The sequence below is a fragment of the Embiotoca jacksoni genome, unplaced genomic scaffold, assembly GCF_022577435.1.
Source record: "Embiotoca jacksoni isolate LCO1_2020_lvr unplaced genomic scaffold, fEmbJac1.0.p SCAF_11, whole genome shotgun sequence".
NCBI classification, from domain to species: Eukaryota; Metazoa; Chordata; class Actinopteri; family Embiotocidae; genus Embiotoca; species Embiotoca jacksoni.
In genome coordinates this window covers 19894508-19917042 of record NW_027185241.1, presented here as the reverse complement: position 1 = coordinate 19917042, position 22535 = coordinate 19894508, and the positions used below count along the sequence as shown (strand labels likewise).

Here is a 22535-nt window from a genome sequence, read left to right as displayed (position 1 = left end):
CCCTGAAGTCCCATGGCCCTTTAAGTGCTCATGGGCTTTTCATTAAACTATGCAAATTAGGAACAACTGGCACATGCTTTCTATTTACGAGGACCATAGGATTATATATGTAAGAACGCGTTATGAATCTGACGGAAAATTTTCTTAGGACTTTTCTTCAGAACAAATTTAAGAAAAAACTTAAGAAAACACTGGTGACAGAGGCCCATTGATTAATCTGCTACCTTTCCTCCATTAAAATTAAAAGTCAAATAAGGAGGAGAAGCAGAATGAAAGTGTTGCATCGCAGATTCAACATATGATGCGAACCCAAGAGGGAGCAGACTAATCTCGTGTGGCAAAAGTGAGGCAAAAGTGAGGAAAGAAAGTAGAACGTAATCACACCATGGCAAACATTTTATTTGTGTTTACATTTTAAATATGGTAGAAATAGCAGAACTTCTGAAGTTAGGAACATTTTCGGCACCAAAGTAATTTGCACAAAAGAAGATTTTTACATATTTACAATCACTTTTAAGCACCTAACTTAACAATTGAAGTTCGTAGAAGAGTGTACATGCGCTGTTCTCCAAAATGCATCACCAAGACGTTCTTAAACCTCTGAGTCTCTGCCTTTCACATTATGGACCCAAATTACATTGTAGATTTCAAATTAGAAAATCATATATTGAAAAAAATCGTGATAGGTCTGATATAGTCTTTCCAGAGAGTCACTGACTCCAAAGACTGGCAGACTTCCCTCTAAAGTTTCTTTTATATGCAGATTATTACAGAATAGACAACAACATCCAGTGGAAATAAAACTGCGCACCCATACGAGGCTGTAAAAGCACTGTTGTTGTTTGTGTAATCAGTCGGCTAAAGAAAGGTTACACAGACCAAAGTAATCACCACTGTACAGTCACATTTTTACAGTAACCAAATAACTTTGTGCGGTCATCAATTTCATTTCTGGCGTTAATGTATTATTGTGTTGAATGGGAGATGTGAGCATGTGTCTGATGAGATTGACAACAAACATCATCCCTGCACGATATAATTTGTAACGCTGCATCAACTCACTGTCGTTCAGTGTTTGAAGAATATTTTTCCTACCTCGGTGTACCATTTTCCCACAGCTTAAGAAATTCTTAAGCCTCTTAAAAGTCCTCCTCCCTGTGCCTAACACTGGTTCACCTCACCATTGGGACTTCTCTTAAGGGCTAAGATGCTTCGTGATGAACTTTTATCTTTACCACGACCTACTCTTAACTTTAAGGGAACATTTCTGAGAAAACGTCATAATTCTAAGCATTTCTAAGCAGATGACTACAACAGCTATTAAATAAGAAAAATGCACACTCACCAAACACTGGCACTTTGTGTTTTGTGCTCAGTAGAATATCTGATTTTCGAATACCTCCTTTTTTCATTGCATTTGAAATAGGCGCTTCGTATTGTACAACTACTTTTTCAGCTAACTAACAAAGAAGCTGAGGCACCAACCTTGGTGTGTGCTGGACAGTGTACTACAAAAGAACCTTGTGATGCAGGCCTTCGGGCATTATTTAAAGAATTGTAGGAATGCTGATGAAGAGCATTAAATACTGGACTTGATCAATAATGTCAACTCAAATCCTGTATTCACTATATTTCTAAGAATATGAATGAATCACTGGTCAGATGATATAACATGAGCTTTAGTGTGTCTAGATGTATGAGATGACTGCTCATTTTATATCAATGTACAAACACTTTCATTCACTCACTTTCTTTAATTTTTTTCTTTGAGAAACTGAGATCGTGAGGTTCCACACTGGCTAATAAAGGGATTCCGTTATATGTGTGCCCCTTTTTCTCCCGAGTTTAATAGCCCAGTTTGTCCCTGTTTTTAGTCCACTTTTTCAGTCACTTGCAAAACTCTGTGGTTGAAGTCCCCAGGCTGGTCAGCGTATACATAGTGCCCAGCACCACGGACAATCTGCGGGGAATAATGAGAACCGGCAAAAGAAGCAAGTGATTAAAAATGAGAGGCAATATCTGAAAAGGTTTATAGCTTTCATTAAAAAAACTAAGATAGAAATTTTAAAATATTTCTAGTAAAAAACTAAAGTCTAAAATCAGACCCTGAATTCAGTTATTTGTAGGGGACCCTTTGGCAGCAATTACAGCTTCAAATCTCTATCAGCTCTGCAAACCTTAATTTGAACAGTTTATCTCAAGCTTCATCAGATTGAACGAGAAGTTTCTGTGAACCGCCATCTTCAGGTCTCACCAAAGAAAGATATTCTAGGGGGTTAAAGTCAGAAATTGTTATATTTGTAAATTGTAATAGTGTTCAGTTGACCGAGCAGCAATGTCATCTATCCATAGACTGTATATAAAAGTGAGGCCAATACAGTAGTGTGATAAAGTGCAGTACCACTGAGGGCCACTCAGGACTTCCATTCAACTTCTTCAATGAAAAATAAAAGTCAGTGAATTTTTTCTACAAGTAAAAATAATGTAATGAGATATTAGTCCTCAAAAAACTATGTTTGGGTGGGTGTCTGTTTGATTGACAGGCCTGTGGTGCAGTCAGGTTTCACGAGAGGTTGTCTGGCATAGCATTCTTAAATTCCCAATCAGATCGAGTCAGATTCACTGCTCATCACGCCCTACTTGGTCCAAATAGGATAACATCTGGCTCCAAAATAGCAAGATGGGTACTCTGCTGTCCTCCCACCATCCAAAAACATGCATTCTAGGTTAATTATGGATTCTAAATTGCCCATAGGTATGAATGCAAGCGTGCATGACTTTCTTTCTGTATAGGCCCTGTGATGGACTGGCGAACTGTCCAGGGTGTACCCCGCCTTCACCCAATGTCAGGCAGGATAGGCTCAACCCCGTTCTCTTGATCCACAACCATTTTGAAGCCCTCTCTTCAGCCTCCATAGTGGACTTAATGGCTATACAAAGTAGTGAGAGCACCTTGCATAGTGAGCGGCTAGCAAAGCCTCTACACCCTACTTCAATGGGCTCACAGCGAGCTCTCCAGCCTTTGCTCTTGTACTTCTTCCCCATTTACTGGTACTTTGACCGCTTCCGCTCATTGGCCTCCTCCAAAGGATCTTCCGAGGGAACTGTCAGCACCTGCTTTGAGAAGGATGACGTCAGGACTACATCTGGCCTTAGTGATGTTGTCGTTTCATGGTCTGGGAACTTGAGTTGCCTCAGCAGGTTGACTCGCAGCTCCCAGTCTGCCGCAGAAGCAGCCCAACTGATGGTCTAGACTGAGGCTGAGGCTGCTCCCTCGCCCTAACAAAGGCGATATCGTAGGGCCTTGGGCAGGTTTAATGCTAGCCGTGGTTTTCGAGATAGCCTCAGCAACTGTCGCAAGCATCCGGTCATGTCGCCAAGGCTGTTGGGCAGCTACTGAGGATATGCTCCAGTAAGCCTTACCCAGGGCACAGATGTAAAGGTTTGCTGGGCTCGATAGGATGTCATACACAGCTTGCACCATGAATTTGATCCTGCTGGGGTTCAGCCTGCCAGATGTCAGTCCAGGTTATCTTCCTGTCCAGCACACCTTCCAACCTTGTCCATGCACCTTACTGCCGAATGCAGTGCTGGCCCATTAATTTTTGACTCCTGCATGCACCTCCTTCAGGACCAGAGGAGTGTCTGTCCTTGCCAGGGGCCTCTCTCTGCGAGGTTGAGGGATGGCTCCTAGGCCTGCCTGGCCAACTGCCACTGTGCCCACCAGTGTCCTGTGTTTCAGCTGAGACCTGCGATATCCAGGCCTTCCTGGGCTTTCCATTTCCTGTCCGTCCTCACCGTGAAGCCTGCTACTGCTGCTGTAGGGTCTCTGGAATCCCGATAGAGCAATGCCTCTCTTCTTCAGGTAACTCCTCATCAAGGCTGCTAAATGGGAGCTGGAATTTTGTCGCTCAAAATACTATTGTACCATATTAGGCTAACAGAGCGCTTTGCTCTCAGAATGGTGGCCTACTTGTGGTTCCTAGAGTTTCCAAAAGCAGAGGGGGAGGCGGAGCCTTTAACTTTCAGGTTCCTACTCTATGAGACCCCAGTTTGGGTTCCGGAGGCAGACAACCACTCTCCTTTAAAATTAGGCATACATATTTTCCCTTTTTGGTAAGGCTTACAGTTAGGGCTGGTTAAGGTGACTTTGAGCCATGCCTTAGTTATGCTGTTATAGGTGTAGGTTGATGGGGGACCTCCCATGATACACTGAGCACCACTCCTGTCTCTTCTGCCCTCTGTGTATTTACTGTATATCCCACCACAGCAACACTTCATGCCTTCTCTCCTATAGTTTTGTTTATTGTTTGTTGTCTCTCTATGCAATTTTTCTCACTGTCATAGTTCTGTGTTTTTTCTTTGCAGGCATGGCTTGGCCCTACAGTTGCATGTTTCTGGTCTGCAGTATGGTTTGGTATTTGTCCTTATGTACAGTGTAAATTGTGGGACCTTATACACCTTTTGTGCTTTCATCTGGAGCCACAGTAAGGGGTTACAGTACTATTGTAGATTAGAGACTTCAGTTTTGTATTTTTATTTCAATAATCGCAAACATTTCTGAAAAAAGGTTTTTAGTTTGTCTTTTTAGGTTATTGGATGTAGATTTTGGGCAAAAAAAGCCTATTTTATCCATTTAGTATTTAATCTTAATTTATGTTTTAACTTAAAATACTACGGTATACACAATATCCTTATATGCAGTTAAAAACTCGAGAAACTGCAAGAAAGTACGAGTTGACATTTTTTTTGCCATAATGTATGCATGTATGAAGTTATTAAAGTACAAAATAAAATTTTAGTAAACATTTGGAATTTTTCAAATAAATCTTCCATGAGCTTACTATGATCTCCACATGAGAGTGAGGTCTCATCTCTTTGATTGTGCTGCCTGAGTTGCTGTCTATACTGGAGCGGGAGCCGTAGATGATGGTGATGGGGATCTCAGGCTGCAGCTGGTCCATCCTCAGCAGCATTGGCCTTTTAGCCCAGCCATTGGGACAGGTCATATTCTTAAAAGCTGTTTCTCCACTGCCATAATATAAAAACACTTAAGTCATTGTAACAGGACAGAAAATGGACATAATATTTGGAAGAAAAACTTGATTGACTTCAGCAAGGTAATCAATAAATTGAAGATGGCAGTTATTAAGGTAAGTAGCATTAATGAGGTTCGATGGGGGAAACAAACAGAGAGGCAGAAAGTGACATACCTGGGGGTTTGTACATTCAGGTGGTAGATGTACTCTGACACAGTGTTGTCGTTGAACATGGAGGAGAACTTCCTCTTTAAGTCAGGTCTCAAGGTCTGGACCAGAGTGGGACCTGCCACAGAGGAGATACTCAAATGTCAAAACCAAGAATGTATTAATTAAGATGATTGATTGATTGATAGATTGATAGATAGATAGATAGATAGATAGATAGATAGATAGATAGATAGATAGATAGATAGATAGATAGATAGATAGATAGATAGATAGATAGATAGATAGATAGATAGATAGATAGATAGATAGATAGATAGATAGATAGATAGATAGATAGATAGATAGATAGATAGATAGATAGATAGATAGATAGATAGATAGATAGATAGATAGATAGATAGATAGATAGATAGATACTTTATAAATCCCCAAGGGGAAACTCTTTAAATTAGGATGCCTTATTACATTTTACATTGATAAGGAACAATGAGAAGGTTTGGAGTTCCAGGGTTGAACCAGGGGAAGACTTGATTTCTCTTGACTAATTACAAATCAACTTTATTAAAATGAATAAAATATTGTGCTATTTTTTTTTTTACTAGCTTCAATAAGCAATCCAATTGGTTTTCCGGGTGTGTTAAGAGAACATTAATTATACACTGTCTCAGCTTAAGTAATATGAATAACATATTTTTATCAAGCTCTTTTTTGTCTTTACAGAGCCTTATGTCAACCATATAGTTGCCATCAATATTCACACATTTTCATATACAACCCCCTTTCCAAAAAGTTGGGATGCTGTGTAAAATGTAAATAAAATCAAAATACAATGATTAGCGAATCATGAAAACTATATTTAATTGCAAATACTGTAGACCAAAGACAACATATAAAATGCTGAAACTGAGAATTTTTTTGTTTTATGAACAATATCTGCTTATTTTGAAATTGATGCCAGCAATACGTCTCAAAAAAGTTGGGACGGGCATTTTTACGACTGTGTGGCATCGCCTCTTCTTTATTTAACACTTTATAAAAATATAATGTCTGGGTACTGTTCCAAAATCAGTATATATAATTCAGCATTAATGGATCAAATGCATCCCAATACCATCACAGATGCTGGCTTTTCAACTGTGCACTGATAACAAGTGGATGATCCCATTCCTCTTTAGCTCGGAATGCAGTGTCCATGATTTCCACAAAAAAAAATCTTCGCACTAAACTAGAATTAATGCTTCGTGGTGGTTTGCCTCTGCAACCGTCAAGTTGAAGTTTATATCCATATCTATCCAGACTCATATATGAAGTGAATCTTTGAAGTGAATGTTCAAATGCTTGGCCAGTAAAGTTCATTGACAGAAGAAAATGTTTCAAATACAAGTTGTTGAAATGAGGCTCCAAATTGTAAAATGTGGATGCTTTACATAATTTGTCAAACTGAATATCTATACAATCACCACACTTTGAAGGTGGACTCCCAAGATTAGTGTCACCAATTCAGTGTACAACAAAATGTTAAATGTTGTCAATCTCCCCTTCTGTCCCTCAGTTATGAAATTAAATAATTGCCAGAAAAGTGTTTTTTACAGACTTTTTGGATGTAAAATATTACCACTTTAGCGATTTATCCTATTAGATGTTTGTGTAGGATTTTGTCGTAGATAACGTATGAATTCCACAGTTCTGGCAAACATGGTGTTTTGTGAGGTCAGAGAGAACTTTGGCCGACAAAATGGAATCAGCTCATCCTTGAGTTCAATTATATGTTTGTGCCACACTGGAAGAAATTGCTTGAAGACATTCCTGGGATATTGCATTCACAAAAGTCAATAGATGTGAAGTCACATTGCTCTTGGACCTTTGATCATCAAAATCTTATAAGACTCTACGAAAATCCCTTGAGAGATTCCTGAGGTATCGCGTCCACAAGAATGGGACAGATGGATGGAACAAATGTGAGGTCACAGTGACTTTAACTTATGGTCACTTATTCTAAGTGAATGTTTGCGCCAAGTTTGAAAGAATTACGTCAAGGCCTTCTTAGGATATTGCATTCACAAGAATTGATTCACAAGTTTGTAAGCAGAAAAACATCTCTTGCATGATTCTGCTAAGTGTATGTAAGACTTGTTTCTTCAAAGCCTTCTCTGGGTTATCTTTTTTATTTAGTTTATCTCATGTAATTTCCGACACACATCAGACCCACAGCTTTTCAAAAGTTGCGCCCCACTCGCCAGTTCATTTAATCACAGCAGCAGGGCCTGACGCTCTGGAGCAATTCAATAATCTGACCTGAACAGATCGGATCCTGGTGGTTCAAGTTGTGAATTACAAACTTATTAAACTGTGTTTAGACGTTAACATACATGAAATACATCATAGATTTCAAATAAACAACACCTAGACTTAGGCTCCAGAAAGCAAAGATGTCTCATTTTGTTAAATGATTGCTTAATCTCCTCTCCTCATGTTTCTATTTGTGTTCCTGTGCTTATTAAATTGTATATTTTTGTTATGTACATATTCATTTGCACATAGAGCGGGGAAGTACGATCTGACCACAAGTGTACACTCTGATGGCTTGTAACCGATTACCCAGGACAGATTGATAATGCCAGGTGACATCCAATCTGACATTGTTTGCTGTCAGTTCTGTAGTACTGCCTTGTCTTTTACTACCTTATTGCTCCAGTCTTACCCAGTGGCCCAACCAGTCGCAGGCCAGCCAGGGTGTTGAAGGGGGTAAACATGGCACCAAGGGCTTTGATCCAAACTGGGATGGGACGGTCAGCTTCTTCTGTGTTCGGATGCTCAGGGAAACCCCAGGGCTCTACCAGGATAATGTACTTCACTCTGTAAACAGGATAAAAATAAAGAAAATATGCAAGTTCATCTGTTGTTTGCGTTAATGTTTTGTGAAGTGAATTTGATTGTCACACTGATGCCTTATCATGGGTTAAATGGTCTGCACTTATATAGGTCTTTATCACCTTAGTGGTCTCAAAGCACTTTACAGTTTCCCAGTCACCCATTCACAAACACACATTCACACGCCAAGTGTATGCCACAGCCACCCTGCACCAGGTATCAGCAAATTTGCTTTCTTGCCGAGAGTTGGATGAAAAGATGGATACCAATCTGGAAACAAAACTGCAACTGGTTAGTTTTGCTTCGCATGGAGAAGGGAAATGAGAATAGACTGCTAGTTTAGCCTCAGCCAAATTTAACAAAATCCAACAACCAAACCGTATTTAATAGGTGTTACACAGGTTTGTGCTTTGGACTATATCTTGGCTGGGTCCCGTCACTTGTAAACTCAACTTCCTGAAGTTGCCAGGCAACCATTCAAAACTGCGGGAAGGCAACGGCAAACTAAACAAACCATGTCTTGGATTAAGTTTAATTATTTTTTTACCAGACATGAGAATGATATTGATCTTCTCATTAAAAAAGAAAGTATATTGCTCCAAAACAGCTGCTTTGGTTTACAATGCCACAAATGACTTTTGCATATCTCTTGCCATAATAAGTTGTGCCTGATACTGCATAACTCTGGTTGGCATTCCCGAAGTGAGCATGCCAATTGCATGCTCCTTGAATACTTGTGACATCAGTGGCATTGTGTTGCGTGGGAAAACTGCACATTTTGGATTTGCTTTTAATTGTCATCAGTCCAAGGCACACCTGTGTAACTCACTGACATGGATTTTAACAGATTTGTGAACCAGATTTGAGAAATAAAACTTTTGTGCACTTAAAAGAAGTCTTTTACTTCAACTCATGAAAAATGAGAACCATAACAAAAGTGTTGTGTTTAAAATTTTGTTCAGTACACACGCATCTCAAAGCATTACTGGTACCTGTGAATGTCATCTGTGATATGTCATCATTGTAATTAGCTTATGTCTTGCCACTAATATTGTTTACAATCATCTATTAGATGTTAAGTTGAATTGTACTAATGCCTTATTTTACAATGTTAATAAAAGTGGTAAATAATTTGTGTTTCAACCCTGTGTTGGGATCCGCTCCAAAATTCAAAGGGATCCTATTGGGCCCATGAGTCATCATTACACAAAGTTTAATGGGAATCAGGCAGGTAGTTTTTGTGTAATGCTGCTGACAAACAAACAAATAAACAAACCGCACTGAAAACGTATCCTCCTTGGACAAGGTAATTATCACCTGGTTCTACATGTCCCCTCAACCTTAGAGAGCATTTTAGCATCCTTTAGCAGATTGTTTTGGTTTTACGGCTCACAATTTCAGCTTTCATCTTCATCTTTTCTGATGAAAAAGTTCTAAAAAAAACCATTGAACATCATTTATTCAGTACCAATCAGTATACAGATACATTTCGCTTCTGAGACATTTCCTAATGAATGCTAATGTAGCCCCATGTTATTTTTTTTAAATGTGTAAATGTACTACTCATTTACCAAAGTGGGTAATACACGTATATCAGTCTTATGTTTACAGTGTTTTCCAAGTCAAACCAATACAATTTTATTTGTATAGCACATTTCATACACAGGTAAACTCAATGTGCTTTACACGACACCATGAAACCAATGAGACAGTAAACACAAATGAGTACTCACATCAATAAAATAACACTACAAGCCACACATAATACACAATTTTAAAAACACAAGATATCTAAACCCCTATCTTGCTCCTACAACAGCACTCACACATGAACTGCAACAGGCACACACACAACCTACCAAAAGCATGAGAGATGTTTTTAGACGGCTTTTAAAAAAAGACAGTTGCAGATTATTTCAGGTCATCAGGCAGTTTGTTCCAGAGAACAGCACCATAGTGACTAAATGCACCCAATTTAGATTTCATTCTACTCTCTTTCTATATTTAGGAGGTACATGCTTGATGATCTCAGAGATAAGATTGGGTTGTAGACAGAGAGCAGGTCGGACATGTATTCTGAAGCCAAACCATTTAGAACTTCGTAGACAAACACTATTACTTTGAAATCAATTTTGTATTGTACCTGGAGCCAGTAAAGTGCTTTCAGTAGTAGTGTAACGTCTTCTATTTTCTAAGTCCCAGTTTGAACTCACTGCAGCATTCTGAATGAGCTGTAGCCTACCTAAGGTTTTTTGGGACGTTCTGCAAAGTGCCATAAGAGTAATCTGTAACCGCTGGCAAATAAATTTACCAACTGTGTGAATGGGAAAGTCAAAAGGCTTCTAATATCACTTCCCCATTAGAGCAAAATATAGAGTTCTTATCTGACAATAAGTATGTTGGATTAGATGTATTCATCAGAATCAGATTTATTGCCAAGTAAACTTTAACATACAATGATTTTTGTCTTGGTGTGATGGTGCAAAACAACCACAAAGTAAAAAGTAAGAGCAAAACACAACAAAAAGGCAGGTGATATACATATATACAGTGGGTACGGAAAGTATTCAGACCCCTTTACATTTTTCACTCTTTGTTTCATTGCAGCCATTTGCTAAAATCAAAAAAGTTCATTTTATTTCTCATTAATGTACACTCAGCACCCCATCTTGACAGAAAAAAACTGAAATGTAGAAATGTGTGCAAATTTATTAAAAAAGAAAAACTGAAATATCACATGGTCATAAGTATTCAGAACCTTTGCTGTGACACTCATATTTAACTCACATGCTGTCCATTTCTTCTGATCCTCCTTGAGATGGTTCTACTTCTTCATTGGAGTCCAGCTGTGTTTAATTAAACTGATTGGACTTGATTAGGAAAGGCACACACCTGTCTATATAAGACCTTACAGCTCACAGTGCATGTCAGAGCAAATGAGAATCATGAGGTCGAAGGAACTGTCCAAGGAGCTCAGAGACAGAATTGTGGCAAGGCACAGATCTGGCCATGGTTACAAAATAATTTCTGCAGCACTCAAGGTTCCTAAGAGCACAGTGGCCTCCATAATCCTTAAATGGAAGAAGTTTGGGACGACCGGAACTCTTCCTAGACCTGGCCGTCCAGCCAAACTGAGCAATCGTGGGAGAAGAGCCTTGGTGAGAGAGGTAAAGAAGAACCCAAAGATCACTGTGGCTGAGCTCCAGAGATGCAGTAGGGAGATGGGAGAAAGTTACACAAAGTCAACTATCACTGCAGCCCTCCACCAGTCGGGGCTTTATGGCAGAGTGGCCCGACGGAAGCCTCTCCTCAGTGCAAGGCATATGAAAGCCCGCATAGAGTTTGCCAAAAAACACATGAAGGACTCCCAGACTATGAGAAATACGATTCTCTGGTCTGATGAGACCAAGATTGAACTTTTTGGCGTTAATTCTAAGCGGTATGTGTGGAGAAAACCAGGCACTGCTCATCACCTGCCCAATACAATCCCAACAGTGAAACATGGTGGTGGCAGCATCATGCTATGGGGGTGTTTTTCAGCTGCAGGGACAGGACGACTGGTTGCAATTGAAGGAAAGATGAATGCGGCCAAGTACAGAGATATCCTGGAAGAAAACCTCTTCAAGAGTGCTCTGGACCTCAGACTGGGCCGAAGGTTCACCTTCCAACAAGACAATGACCCTAAGCACACAGCTAAAATAACAAAGGAGTGGCTTCGGAACAACTCTGTGACCATTCTTGACTGGCCCAGCCAGAGCCCTGACCTAAACCCAATTGAGCATCTCTGGAGAGACCTGAAAATGGCTGTCCACCAACGTTCACCATCCAACCTGACGGAACTGGAGAGGATCTGCAAGGAAGAATGGCAGAGGATCCCCAAATCCAGGTGTGAAAAGCTTGTTGCATCATTCCCAAGAAGACTCATGGCTGTACTAGCTCAAAAAGGTGCTTCTACTCAATACTGAGCAAAGGGTCTGAATACTTATGACCATGTGATATTTCAGTTTTTCTTTTTTAATAAATTTGCACAAATTTCTACATTTCTGTTTTTTTCTGTCAACATGGGGTGCTTAGTGTACATTAATGAGAAATAAAATGAACTTTTTTGATTTTAGCAAATGGCTGCAATGAAACAAAGAGTGAAAAATTTAAAGGGGTCTGAATACTTTCCGTACCCACTGTATGTATATATATATGTATATACATGTGTATACATATATGTATGTATATATATGTATATATATATATGTACATATATATATATATACACACGTATATATACATATATATATATATAAAATTTCACAATATAGTACAAAATTCTGTACTAGTGCAAATGTAGACACTATAAACAGCATGTGTAATGTGCAATACTGCATGGTAAAATTGCGTTAATGTAATGCTCTGTTAGATGTAATGAGTTCACAGAGTCCAAATAAGATTATAGATTGAAATGTGAGATCTCTTCTCATCGTGTGTATGTCCATTTTAGTCACATGCTTTCAGCTGCCGTCCCGGAAAAAGGACGAGGGAGCAAATAACAAATAAATATAAAAAGATAATTCAAAGCAGTAAATTGGTTTACTGTCATATGTTATAAGTACAAGGTTTTAGTGCTTCAATCAATCAGGGAAAGCCAAAGCTGTTTGAGGGTCACTGAACACTCTACCCTTCTCATGGACCCTCTCACTGACTGCGTACTGTGTTCCAAGGGATCTTATACAATGGGTGATGACATTTTTAAAGACAATTGCAAGGTTAGTAGGTGGGTGTTTTTATACGTTTTGGTCTTTTATGTCAAACTTAATCTGCTCCGGAGCAGAAGTGAACCACCTTCACAGCACTGAAAACCCAGATTTAAACCTGAAGTTACCTTGCTAACTGCAAATCCTGCTTTGTAGGACAAGCCCTTTGCTGAACTTTTTGCGGTTGTGAGTACACTCAGCTTACCTGTGGACTCATTTTCACTTGTACTTACAGATATTGTAAATTTATAGCCTGACTGACCACGGGACTGCTGTCTAACTTTGATGTGGTGTTTCTTATGTGCTAGTTGATTTTTGCATTAACCCTGGTTAACACAATGTTATTGTAACCAATTGGAAGGATTGTTAACTATTAAAATAGATGGTTGTTTTTTTTTTTCATTTTACACAATGAATGTACATTAATAGCTCTGTCCACACAGAAACTACACTCACATGCACTGTGAGCACTATGGTATGGACAGACTGTATCAGAAACTCTAAAATCCATGCCAGCTCTATTACATGGTCTGACATTACACACAGTACATCATGTTTTTTAGGATCTCAACAGTTTCAAGTAAAAAGCAAGGTTACTCTTTAGGCCAGGTGTCTACAAACGTTTTTCCCCGGCGAGCTACTTTGACAAAATGAAAGTGTCCGAGAGCTACTCATGTTATGCAAAATGTATCCAGATAACTGAGCTCCACCCATACCAGCTGATTAGGCATCTATTATGTGAAAAAAAACAAATTGATACTCTTCTGTATCACAACAGCATAAATTAAACAGCATGTGCATTTGGGCTCTCGAGCTGCTCTCTGTTCTCGCTCAGAGTTTCCAACATACAGATCTCTCTTCAGGATCAGGAATAGCGAAAATAGACTCATGTCTTAATTAGAAACTGAGAAATTAAAGGTGCAGGATAACGAATACGCAGCAATAATAACAAAAAAAACTGAATTGTGAATGTCGGCGCTTATCGATACGATGCTCCGGCGCCGCTTTGATACTGGTTCCGATTGGTATTGAATTTTGATACCTAGTGGAGTCCAAAATTACAAAAATGGATCCAAATTGTAATAAACAGGAAATATACTGCCATTGTGTAAAGCTTGACACAGACATGAAAACAAAGCAACATTTTCATTGGATATATCCTTATTAAAATGCTTTACAACTAACCACCAGTCATTTCAATTTCTTGGGTGATTACAGCATCTAACTGATGGACTGTACTACAATTTAGTACTAATATGCAACACTTTCAAACATTTTATGACAAAATTCTCAATTTGGCAATTGCAGATCATAGATTTTAAGTCTGAATAAATAAATTAATCATTTTCAGAGGTAAAAAATACTTACTGTAATGTTTCAATACTTAAGCATAAATTGATAAACTGCGTAGTTGACCAACAGAAAGTTAATCCAACTGATCTTCGTTAAGCAAAAGCAAAAACCCTGGACCTTGCTTTTCTTATTGAAGATTCTTTTTTCTGTTGCTCTCGGTTTCATTAAACATAAAACTCAATATCTTTGGATTTGGTCAGGAAGACCTTTGAAGAAATTACCCTTAGCTGTTGATGGGCATTTTTTGCAGATAAAAAGATAATACCCAGCTTCAGCCTTAGAAAATACCAAGATAGAGACAAAGATTACACATGATCATAATTCTGTGATACTAATGTTGTCTTTGTCACCCTATCCTGCATCTTGAAATTTATTTGCTGACTATCAATGACAATTTTAAAAAGATGAGTTACAATGCTCGCGTCAAATCCATTCACATTTTCAGATTGATCCAATATAACAGGATACAGGAACAATACCTGACTCAAGCTCATAGCACAGTTCTGATCTTAAAATGTACAAAAACCTGACATCCTTCAGTATCAGTCAGTAAGTGTACTTTGCTGAATTTTTCAGATTGAACTACATTCAGAGCTCCTGACTTTTATCACCCTAAATACAGATAACATCCTCAACATCAAAGGATTACAGATGTCTTAAGAGTTACAACAGTAAGAAAAGAGAAATATCATAATGTGCACCCACCTCCCTGGATATTTAATAGAATATGACACAGCCAGGTATCCTCCCAAGTTGTGGCCAAGCAGTATCATGGATTCCAAACCCACTTTGGCCCTCCATTGTTCTAATGACTCCACAAACTGATCCTCTGCTCTTTGGGCATCTGTGGAGAACAGAGGTCTGGTGCTCTGGCCAAAGCCAAGCAGATCCAAAGCAAAGACGGGCCGAGGCCGGGAGAGAGTATCCAGGTTCTGAGCCCAAAGACCCACGCCACCTCCAAATCCATGCAGCAAAACCATGGGGGTTTTATCTTTAACACTGTCACTGCAAACAGTCAGGGTCCACAGCAGGTTGCTGCTGGAGATGGGGATGAATTGTTTGGTAAAAGCATAGTCAACACCTGGAAAAAAAAACAGAGACACAAGGGAGGAGAGAAATGTAGAGCTTGAAAGTAACTTAATGATGATTTGTGGCTATTACTTTTAATGAAAAGGGAAAAATGAAAATTGGTATTATTTTTTTTAACCACACTGATAATCCCATCTACAACGTTGTTTCTGAAAAAGTTGGGATGCTGTGTAAAATATAAAGAAAAACAAAATGCAATCATTTCCAAATCTCATAAACCAATATTTTATTGCAAATAGACTAAAGACAACATATCAAGTGTGGAAACGGAGAAATGTTATTGTTTTATGAAAAATATGTGCTTATTTTGAATTTGATGCGAGCAACACGTCTCAAAATAGTTGGGACAGACTCAACAAAAGGCTGGAAAATTTGCGAAATGCAAAAAAAAAATACATCTGATGGAACATCTCACAACTAATTTGGTTAATTAACAACAGATCAGTATTGGGTATTAAAAGAGGATTTCAGAGAAGCAGAGTCTCTCAGCAGTGAAGATGGGAAGAGGTTCATCACTCTGTGAAAGACTGCGTGTGATAATAGTGTAAAACTTCAAGAATAATGTTCCTCAACATAAGATTGCAAAGAATTTGTGGATTTCATTAACCACAGTTCAAAATATCATTAAAAGATTCAGAGAATCTGGAGAAATCTCTGAAACAGAGCTGGTCGAGATCTTTGGTCCCTCAGACAGCACTGCATTAAAAACAGACACAATTCTGTAATTTAAATAATTGTCTGGGCTAAGAAAAACTTAAAAAAAAACATTGTCTGTTAATAGAACCTGTCGCTGCATCGACAAATGCAGGTTAAAACTCTACCATGCAAAGGAGAAACCTCTGGGAGGTGAAGTGGAAAACTGTCCTGTGGTCTGACAAATAAAATGTTTTGATTATTTTTGGAAATCATGGACCCTGCATCCTCCAGGCTAAAGAGCAGAGGGACCATCCAGCTTGTCATTAGCACTCAGTTTAAAAGCCAGCATCTGATATGGTACGAGGGTGCATTAGTGCACATGGCATGGGTAGCTAGTACATCTGGGAAGGAACCATTAATACTAAATGATATATAAAGGTTTTGGAGCAAAATATGCTCCATGCTATGTATATATACATAAAATGTGTTTTTGGAAAAATTAAATATAGAGTAAACTGATCAAAACCATAGGAAGCTGCACCAGTTTATGAAGCTGCTATAATGTGGAATGGTCTTATCCTATCCAGCAGCACTGACACAACTGTTTATGACACACACTTTGAATGGAAAGAGCAGAATTTACTGAAAACACTTGACTGGCCTGAGATTACTTCTGATGTGATTTGGCACTATACTGTATGTGTATATATATATATATATATATATACAGTGGGTACGGAAAGTATTCAGACCCCTTTAAATTTTTCACTCTTTGTTTCATTGCAGCCATTTGCTAAAATCAAAAAAGTTCATTTTATTTCTCATTAATGTACACTCAGCACCCCATCTTGACAGAAAAAAACTGAAATGTAGAAATGTGTGCAAATTTATTAAAAAAGAAAAACTGAAATATCACATGGTCATAAGTATTCAGAACCTTTGCTGTGACACTCATATTTAACTCACATGCTGTCCATTTCTTCTGATCCTCCTTGAGATGGTTCTACTTCTTCATTGGAGTCCAGCTGTGTTTAATTAAACTGATTGGACTTGATTAGGAAAGGCACACACCTGTCTATATAAGACCTTACAGCTCACAGTGCATGTCAGAGCAAATGAGAATCATGAGGTCGAAGGAACTGTCCAAGGAGCTCAGAGACAGAATTGTGGCAAGGCACAGATCTGGCCATGGTTACAAAATAATTTCTGCAGCACTCAAGGTTCCTAAGAGCACAGTGGCCTCCATAATCCTTAAATGGAAGAAGTTTGGGACGACCGGAACTCTTCCTAGACCTGGCCGTCCAGCCAAACTGAGCAATCGTGGGAGAAGAGCCTTGGTGAGAGAGGTAAAGAAGAACCCAAAGATCACTGTGGCTGAGCTCCAGAGATGCAGTAGGGAGATGGGAGAAAGTTCCACAAAGTCAACTATCACTGCAGCCCTCCACCAGTCGGGGCTTTATGGCAGAGTGGCCCGACGGAAGCCTCTCCTCAGTGCAAGGCATATGAAAGCCCGCATAGAGTTTGCCAAAAAACACATGAAGGACTCCCAGACTATGAGAAATACGATTCTCTGGTCTGATGAGACCAAGATTGAACTTTTTGGCGTTAATTCTAAGCGGTATGTGTGGAGAAAACCAGGCACTGCTCATCACCTGCCCAATACAATCCCAACAGTGAAACATGGTGGTGGCAGCATCATGCTATGGGGGTGTTTTTCAGCTGCAGGGACAGGACGACTGGTTGCAATTGAAGGAAAGATGAATGCAGCCAAGTACAGAGATATCCTGGAAGAAAACCTCTTCAAGAGTGCTCTGGACCTCAGACTGGGCTGAAGGTTCACCTTCCAACAAGACAATGACCCTAAGCACACAGCTAAAATAACAAAGGAGTGGCTTCGGAACAACTCTGTGACCATTCTTGACTGGCCCAGCCAGAGCCCTGACCTAAACCCAATTGAGCATCTCTGGAGAGACCTGAAAATGGCTGTCCACCAACGTTCACCATCCAACCTGACGGAACTGGAGAGGATCTGCAAGGAAGAATGGCAGAGGATCCCCAAATCCAGGTGTGAAAAGCTTGTTGCATCATTCCCAAGAAGACTCATGGCTGTACTAGCTCAAAAGGGTGCTTCTACTCAATACTGAGCAAAGGGTCTGACTACTTATGACCATGTGATATTTCAGTTTTTCTTTTTTAATAAATTTGCACAAATTTCTACATTTCTGTTTTTTTCTGTCAACATGGGGTGCTTAGTGTACATTAATGAGAAATAAAATGAACTTTTTTGATTTTAGCAAATGGCTGCAATGAAACAAAGAGTGAAAAATTTAAAGGGGTCTGAATACTTTCCGTACCCACTGTATATGCATATATACAGTATATATAAATGCTGAAGCTTTCCCTCAGTCCAAACATATACGTTTGGTTAATTGGAGATTATAAATTGGTCATAGGTGTGAAAATCACCATCTTTCTGTGTTGGCCCTGTTATTGGCTGGTCACCTGTCCAGGGTGTCCAGCCAAAACCAGTCTAGTTAATTGGGACGCTGTGTAAAATGTAAATAAAAACAGAATGCAAAAATTTGCAAATCTGATAAACCCATATTTAATTGCAAATAGACCAAAGACAACATATCAAATGTTGACATAGAAATATTTTATTGTTTTATGTAAATTATATGCTTATTTTGAATTTGATGCCAGCAATACTTGTTTACCACAGTTTTGCATCACTTCTTGTTCTAACAACATTCTGTAAACAGTTAAGGATCTCCTTTATGATATTTTACATTTTAATAATGCCCCAAATCTTTTAAATTGGAGACAGGTCTGGACTGCAGGCAGGCCAGTTGAGTACCTGGAGTCTTGTACTAGAGAATCATGCAGTTGAAATATGTACAGAAGGCATTTAGGCGTTGTCTGGTTGGCAGCATATTTTGCTCCAAAACCTTTATATATCGCTTAGTATTAATGGTTCCTTCCCAGATAGTAGTACAGTAGGTGGTGCTGTATGTGTGTGTGTGTATATATATATATATATATATATGTATATATATATATATATGTATATATATACAAAAAAACACTGGGAGAGTGAGAGTGAGTAAAAGTCGCAGAAGTAGAATAGGCTGATCCCTACCTCGCAACATCATGTCTTCTGCAGCCTGTAGCTTGCTCTTCGAGGTGGGACACCATGACGGTAGCCAGCCGGGGATCCAGCACCACCTACACACACACACACACACACACACACACAGAGAGAGACAGAAAAACATTCAATTAAATGAGTAAGCAATACAATTTCTCCCATAGTTTTAGTTTGATCATTTTAACATATTTTCACTGGGTACATGAAGGTATATGAAGGACTTCATGAAAGGTTGTGTGTGTAGGTGGTGCTGTATGTAGGACTGTGTGTGTAAGGTGGTGCTGTATGTAGGACCCTATGTGTGTGTAGTGTGGAGATAGTTCATATCTCCTGTATATGCATGTTAGGATTGATAACATACGTAATATTAGAGGAGGTTATGAGCAGTCTCAGCAAAACGTATTAGTATATATTTCCACTCTGTTGCGACACTATACGCGTGATTGCTAAACTGACAATGTATACACATTCACAGAGGAACTCTTTGATCACATGACACGAATGGTGTGTTGCTTAAAACAGAACTAAAAGCAGCCTGCATGCATGTGCTCTGTACTTATCTATGGACTATTATCTATTCTGGGAGTGAATGACAGTTGTTTTGTGTAATGTATTGATATCACAACAATGAGTGCTTGTTAAATGTATGGACATACGGCTAGCCAGCTGACATCCATGGCTGGACCTATGTTTAGTCAGCTGACACCCGTTGTACCCATGGTAGGGGCGTGAGTGATTCCGAAAAGTACGTCCCACCACACTACTATGTAACGGGAGGTTATAAAGGCTTTACGTTTTTCTCAAGAAGTTGGAGAACTTCTCACTGTGCTGCATGTCTAATAAAGAAGTCTTCTGAATCCATCTTCAATCAAAGCCTCATCTGCGACTGGTCTACTCAAGAAAAATATTCCACAGTAGGTGGTGCTGTATGTCGGACTGTGTGTGTGTGTGTGTGTGTGTGTGTGTGTGTGGTGCTGTATGTAAGACTGTATGCTTGATATTCATCTTCTTGGCAGTGGTATATTATCGACTAGTGTAAAGTTTGTTATATACTATTGTACAGTTTGATTTTCTGTTGTTTCTGTGATGCCAGGTCAATTATAAAATATAAAAATGTATTTGATGATATGAAAAATATACCTCTGTAAATGTGGGTGAAATGTGTGATTGAGTTTAATCACAATGTTTTATCATGCTACCATAGCTCCAATTTCCATGACCACTTGTACTAATAACTAATAAGTTATTATTGTCTGTCTTGCTTTTTTTTTTAAATCTTTTTATTCTCTTCCTTTCATCTCTACCTTGCTTGCATTTGATGGTCTGAAATCGTTTAAGTGTTTGTTTAAAAAAAAAGTTAAACAGATTTAAAAGAATTTTTTTTTTTATACAAGATCCTTTCACACAGACAAATGCTTTTCATGCAGATGAGGAATAGATAACTAAGGTTGAAAGGTTATTTTTGTTGTAATAAGCTGTGGGATATCATGTCTTTACTTTGGATTTGTCGTCATGTAATTTTTGTTGCGATTGGAAGTTAAGAAATAACTTGTGTTTTATTCTATTGCTTTGAGTATGTGCCCACAAATGCGAATACTCAGCAATTCATAGAAGTCCTCTTGTGTTAAACAAAAAGGTCCACTTGGCTAAAAGTTCCTTTTTAAGTCAAGATGAGACAGACTTTGACTATTGTGGCTTCTATATTGGCACTCTACCAGAAGGCGTAACTGCAAAAAGGCAAAGGAAGAAAAATTAAGAAATTGTATCGATTCATTTGCCAGATGTAGAAAATGAATGTACATGTTCAAGTTTGTATATTAGGATTAACAAAAACAAAACGAAATTACCCTTAACGATGCTTAAAGGATTTAGAGACTAAGTGAAATGTAACAGCACAGGGTGCAAGTTAAAAAAGTGCATTAAAACAACATATAGCAACATGAGGACAACATTTATGAATGGTAGCATTTATTGTGATTTTCATGACCCAGGGGTACTTCCCTTATTACTTAAGCAGGCTCTGTTGACCGTGTGGTTTGGAGGCTGGAACACAATTCTAAGTCAAATAAAAATACTTTACGGTCAACAAAATCCTCTTTTTATAAGGCAGCATGCAGAATTTTGAAAACCTCTGTGTGGCAATGTGCAGGATGTCAAAATAAAAGTCCTTGGAAAAAAATAAAAAATACTGTTCACATGGTATTCCGTAATGCTTCCATGCACCTGTATAAGCATAATCCAAATGATCCTTTGTAATAATGTGTAAATATAAAAAAATGATACATTTAAAAGATAAATTATGTTTATATGTGCAGTTCTAAAACACATCTCCAGTAATCAATTAGTCAATCACCAGAAAATTCATCAGCAGATACTTTGAAGATTGATTTGTCTTTTTTTTTTTTTAAGTAAAAAAAGACAAACATTTCTTGGTTTCAGCTTGTGTAAATGAAATGCTTTTTGTAATGTATCATTGAAAACTTCAGGGCAATTTTAAATATTGTGTGTACAGGATCTTTTGAACCGTCTGGGTTCTAAAGTACTATTGTTTTCAAAATAAAGTCATGACCAAACATATTGACTTTATATTTATATTTGTTGAACATCCTAAGACTGACTTTAATGCTGATGTCTCTAAAATGTAAAAATATAATTCTATAATTGTTTCTTCCTCATTTAAATCCATAAAACCATTCTGCCCAGTGAAACTCAAACAGACAAGGATGGATCAGCATACCTTATTGTCGTGTCCACGTAGCCCCACATGCTGCTGGCCAGACTGTGAACACCAACAACAGGCAGCATTCTCTGAAAGACCCTGAAGCCACAACACAAGAAACTATAAGGGCTGTGCGTAATGGCTAAAATAAATAGCACGTGGGGTGTTTGTTTTGATTCGGAAACAATTTAGGAAACTGGTTTAATTTTTTTTTTTTTTTTTTTTTTTTAATCATTCAGCGGACGGAATACTTTTCATCAATGTAGTTAGAAAAGTCTTCAGGGATTAAAAAAAAACAACAACAACCTTTAAACAGACCTTAAATTACTTTCTGGAGTTTTCAAACATCACTAATTAAATGAATCAATAAACAACGGTTAGCTCTGTGCGTGAATGTTTGATAATACATATGAGGGTTACAAGTCAGGGAGATTGTTGGCGCTTTACATTTTGTTTAAATCTGTGATCATATGACAACAACATGCAAGTAGCCTATTTTTCACAGTAACCAAACTGCACGATATCTTAGTCTTACTTACTTATCTGTCGAGTAATATATTGGTTTTGTTGTAGCGATACATACTTTAACAAACAAAGTCAGGAGGCGCATGGGGAAATACCCACTACTCACCCTCGGTTTGCTGTCACTGCTTGTTCGGCCATATTACAAGAACCTCATATGTTTCTCGCCGTCACGGACGTACGAGACGCTGACGTTGCCTCGTTGTCTTTGAAGATGCTCGATTTAGAATTAGGGATAACTC

At 38.5% G+C, this 22535-nt stretch overlaps 1 protein-coding gene across 1 annotated transcript; it reads right to left on the bottom strand.

Moving 5' to 3' along the window:
- Positions 1 to 391: 391 nt before the first annotated feature.
- On the bottom strand, positions 392 to 22440 carry abhd5a (abhydrolase domain containing 5a). Its single transcript, XM_069143496.1, has 8 exons — positions 22403 to 22440; positions 21790 to 21870; positions 19044 to 19129; positions 14885 to 15260; positions 7912 to 8066; positions 5214 to 5325; positions 4845 to 5031; positions 392 to 1960 (listed from the first exon to the last, which is right to left on the bottom strand). The coding sequence occupies exons 1-8, from the start codon at positions 22432 to 22434 to the stop codon at positions 1871 to 1873; spliced, it is 1119 nt and encodes a 372-aa protein (XP_068999597.1). The 5' UTR covers positions 22435 to 22440; the 3' UTR covers positions 392 to 1870.
- Positions 22441 to 22535: the final 95 nt, after the last annotated feature.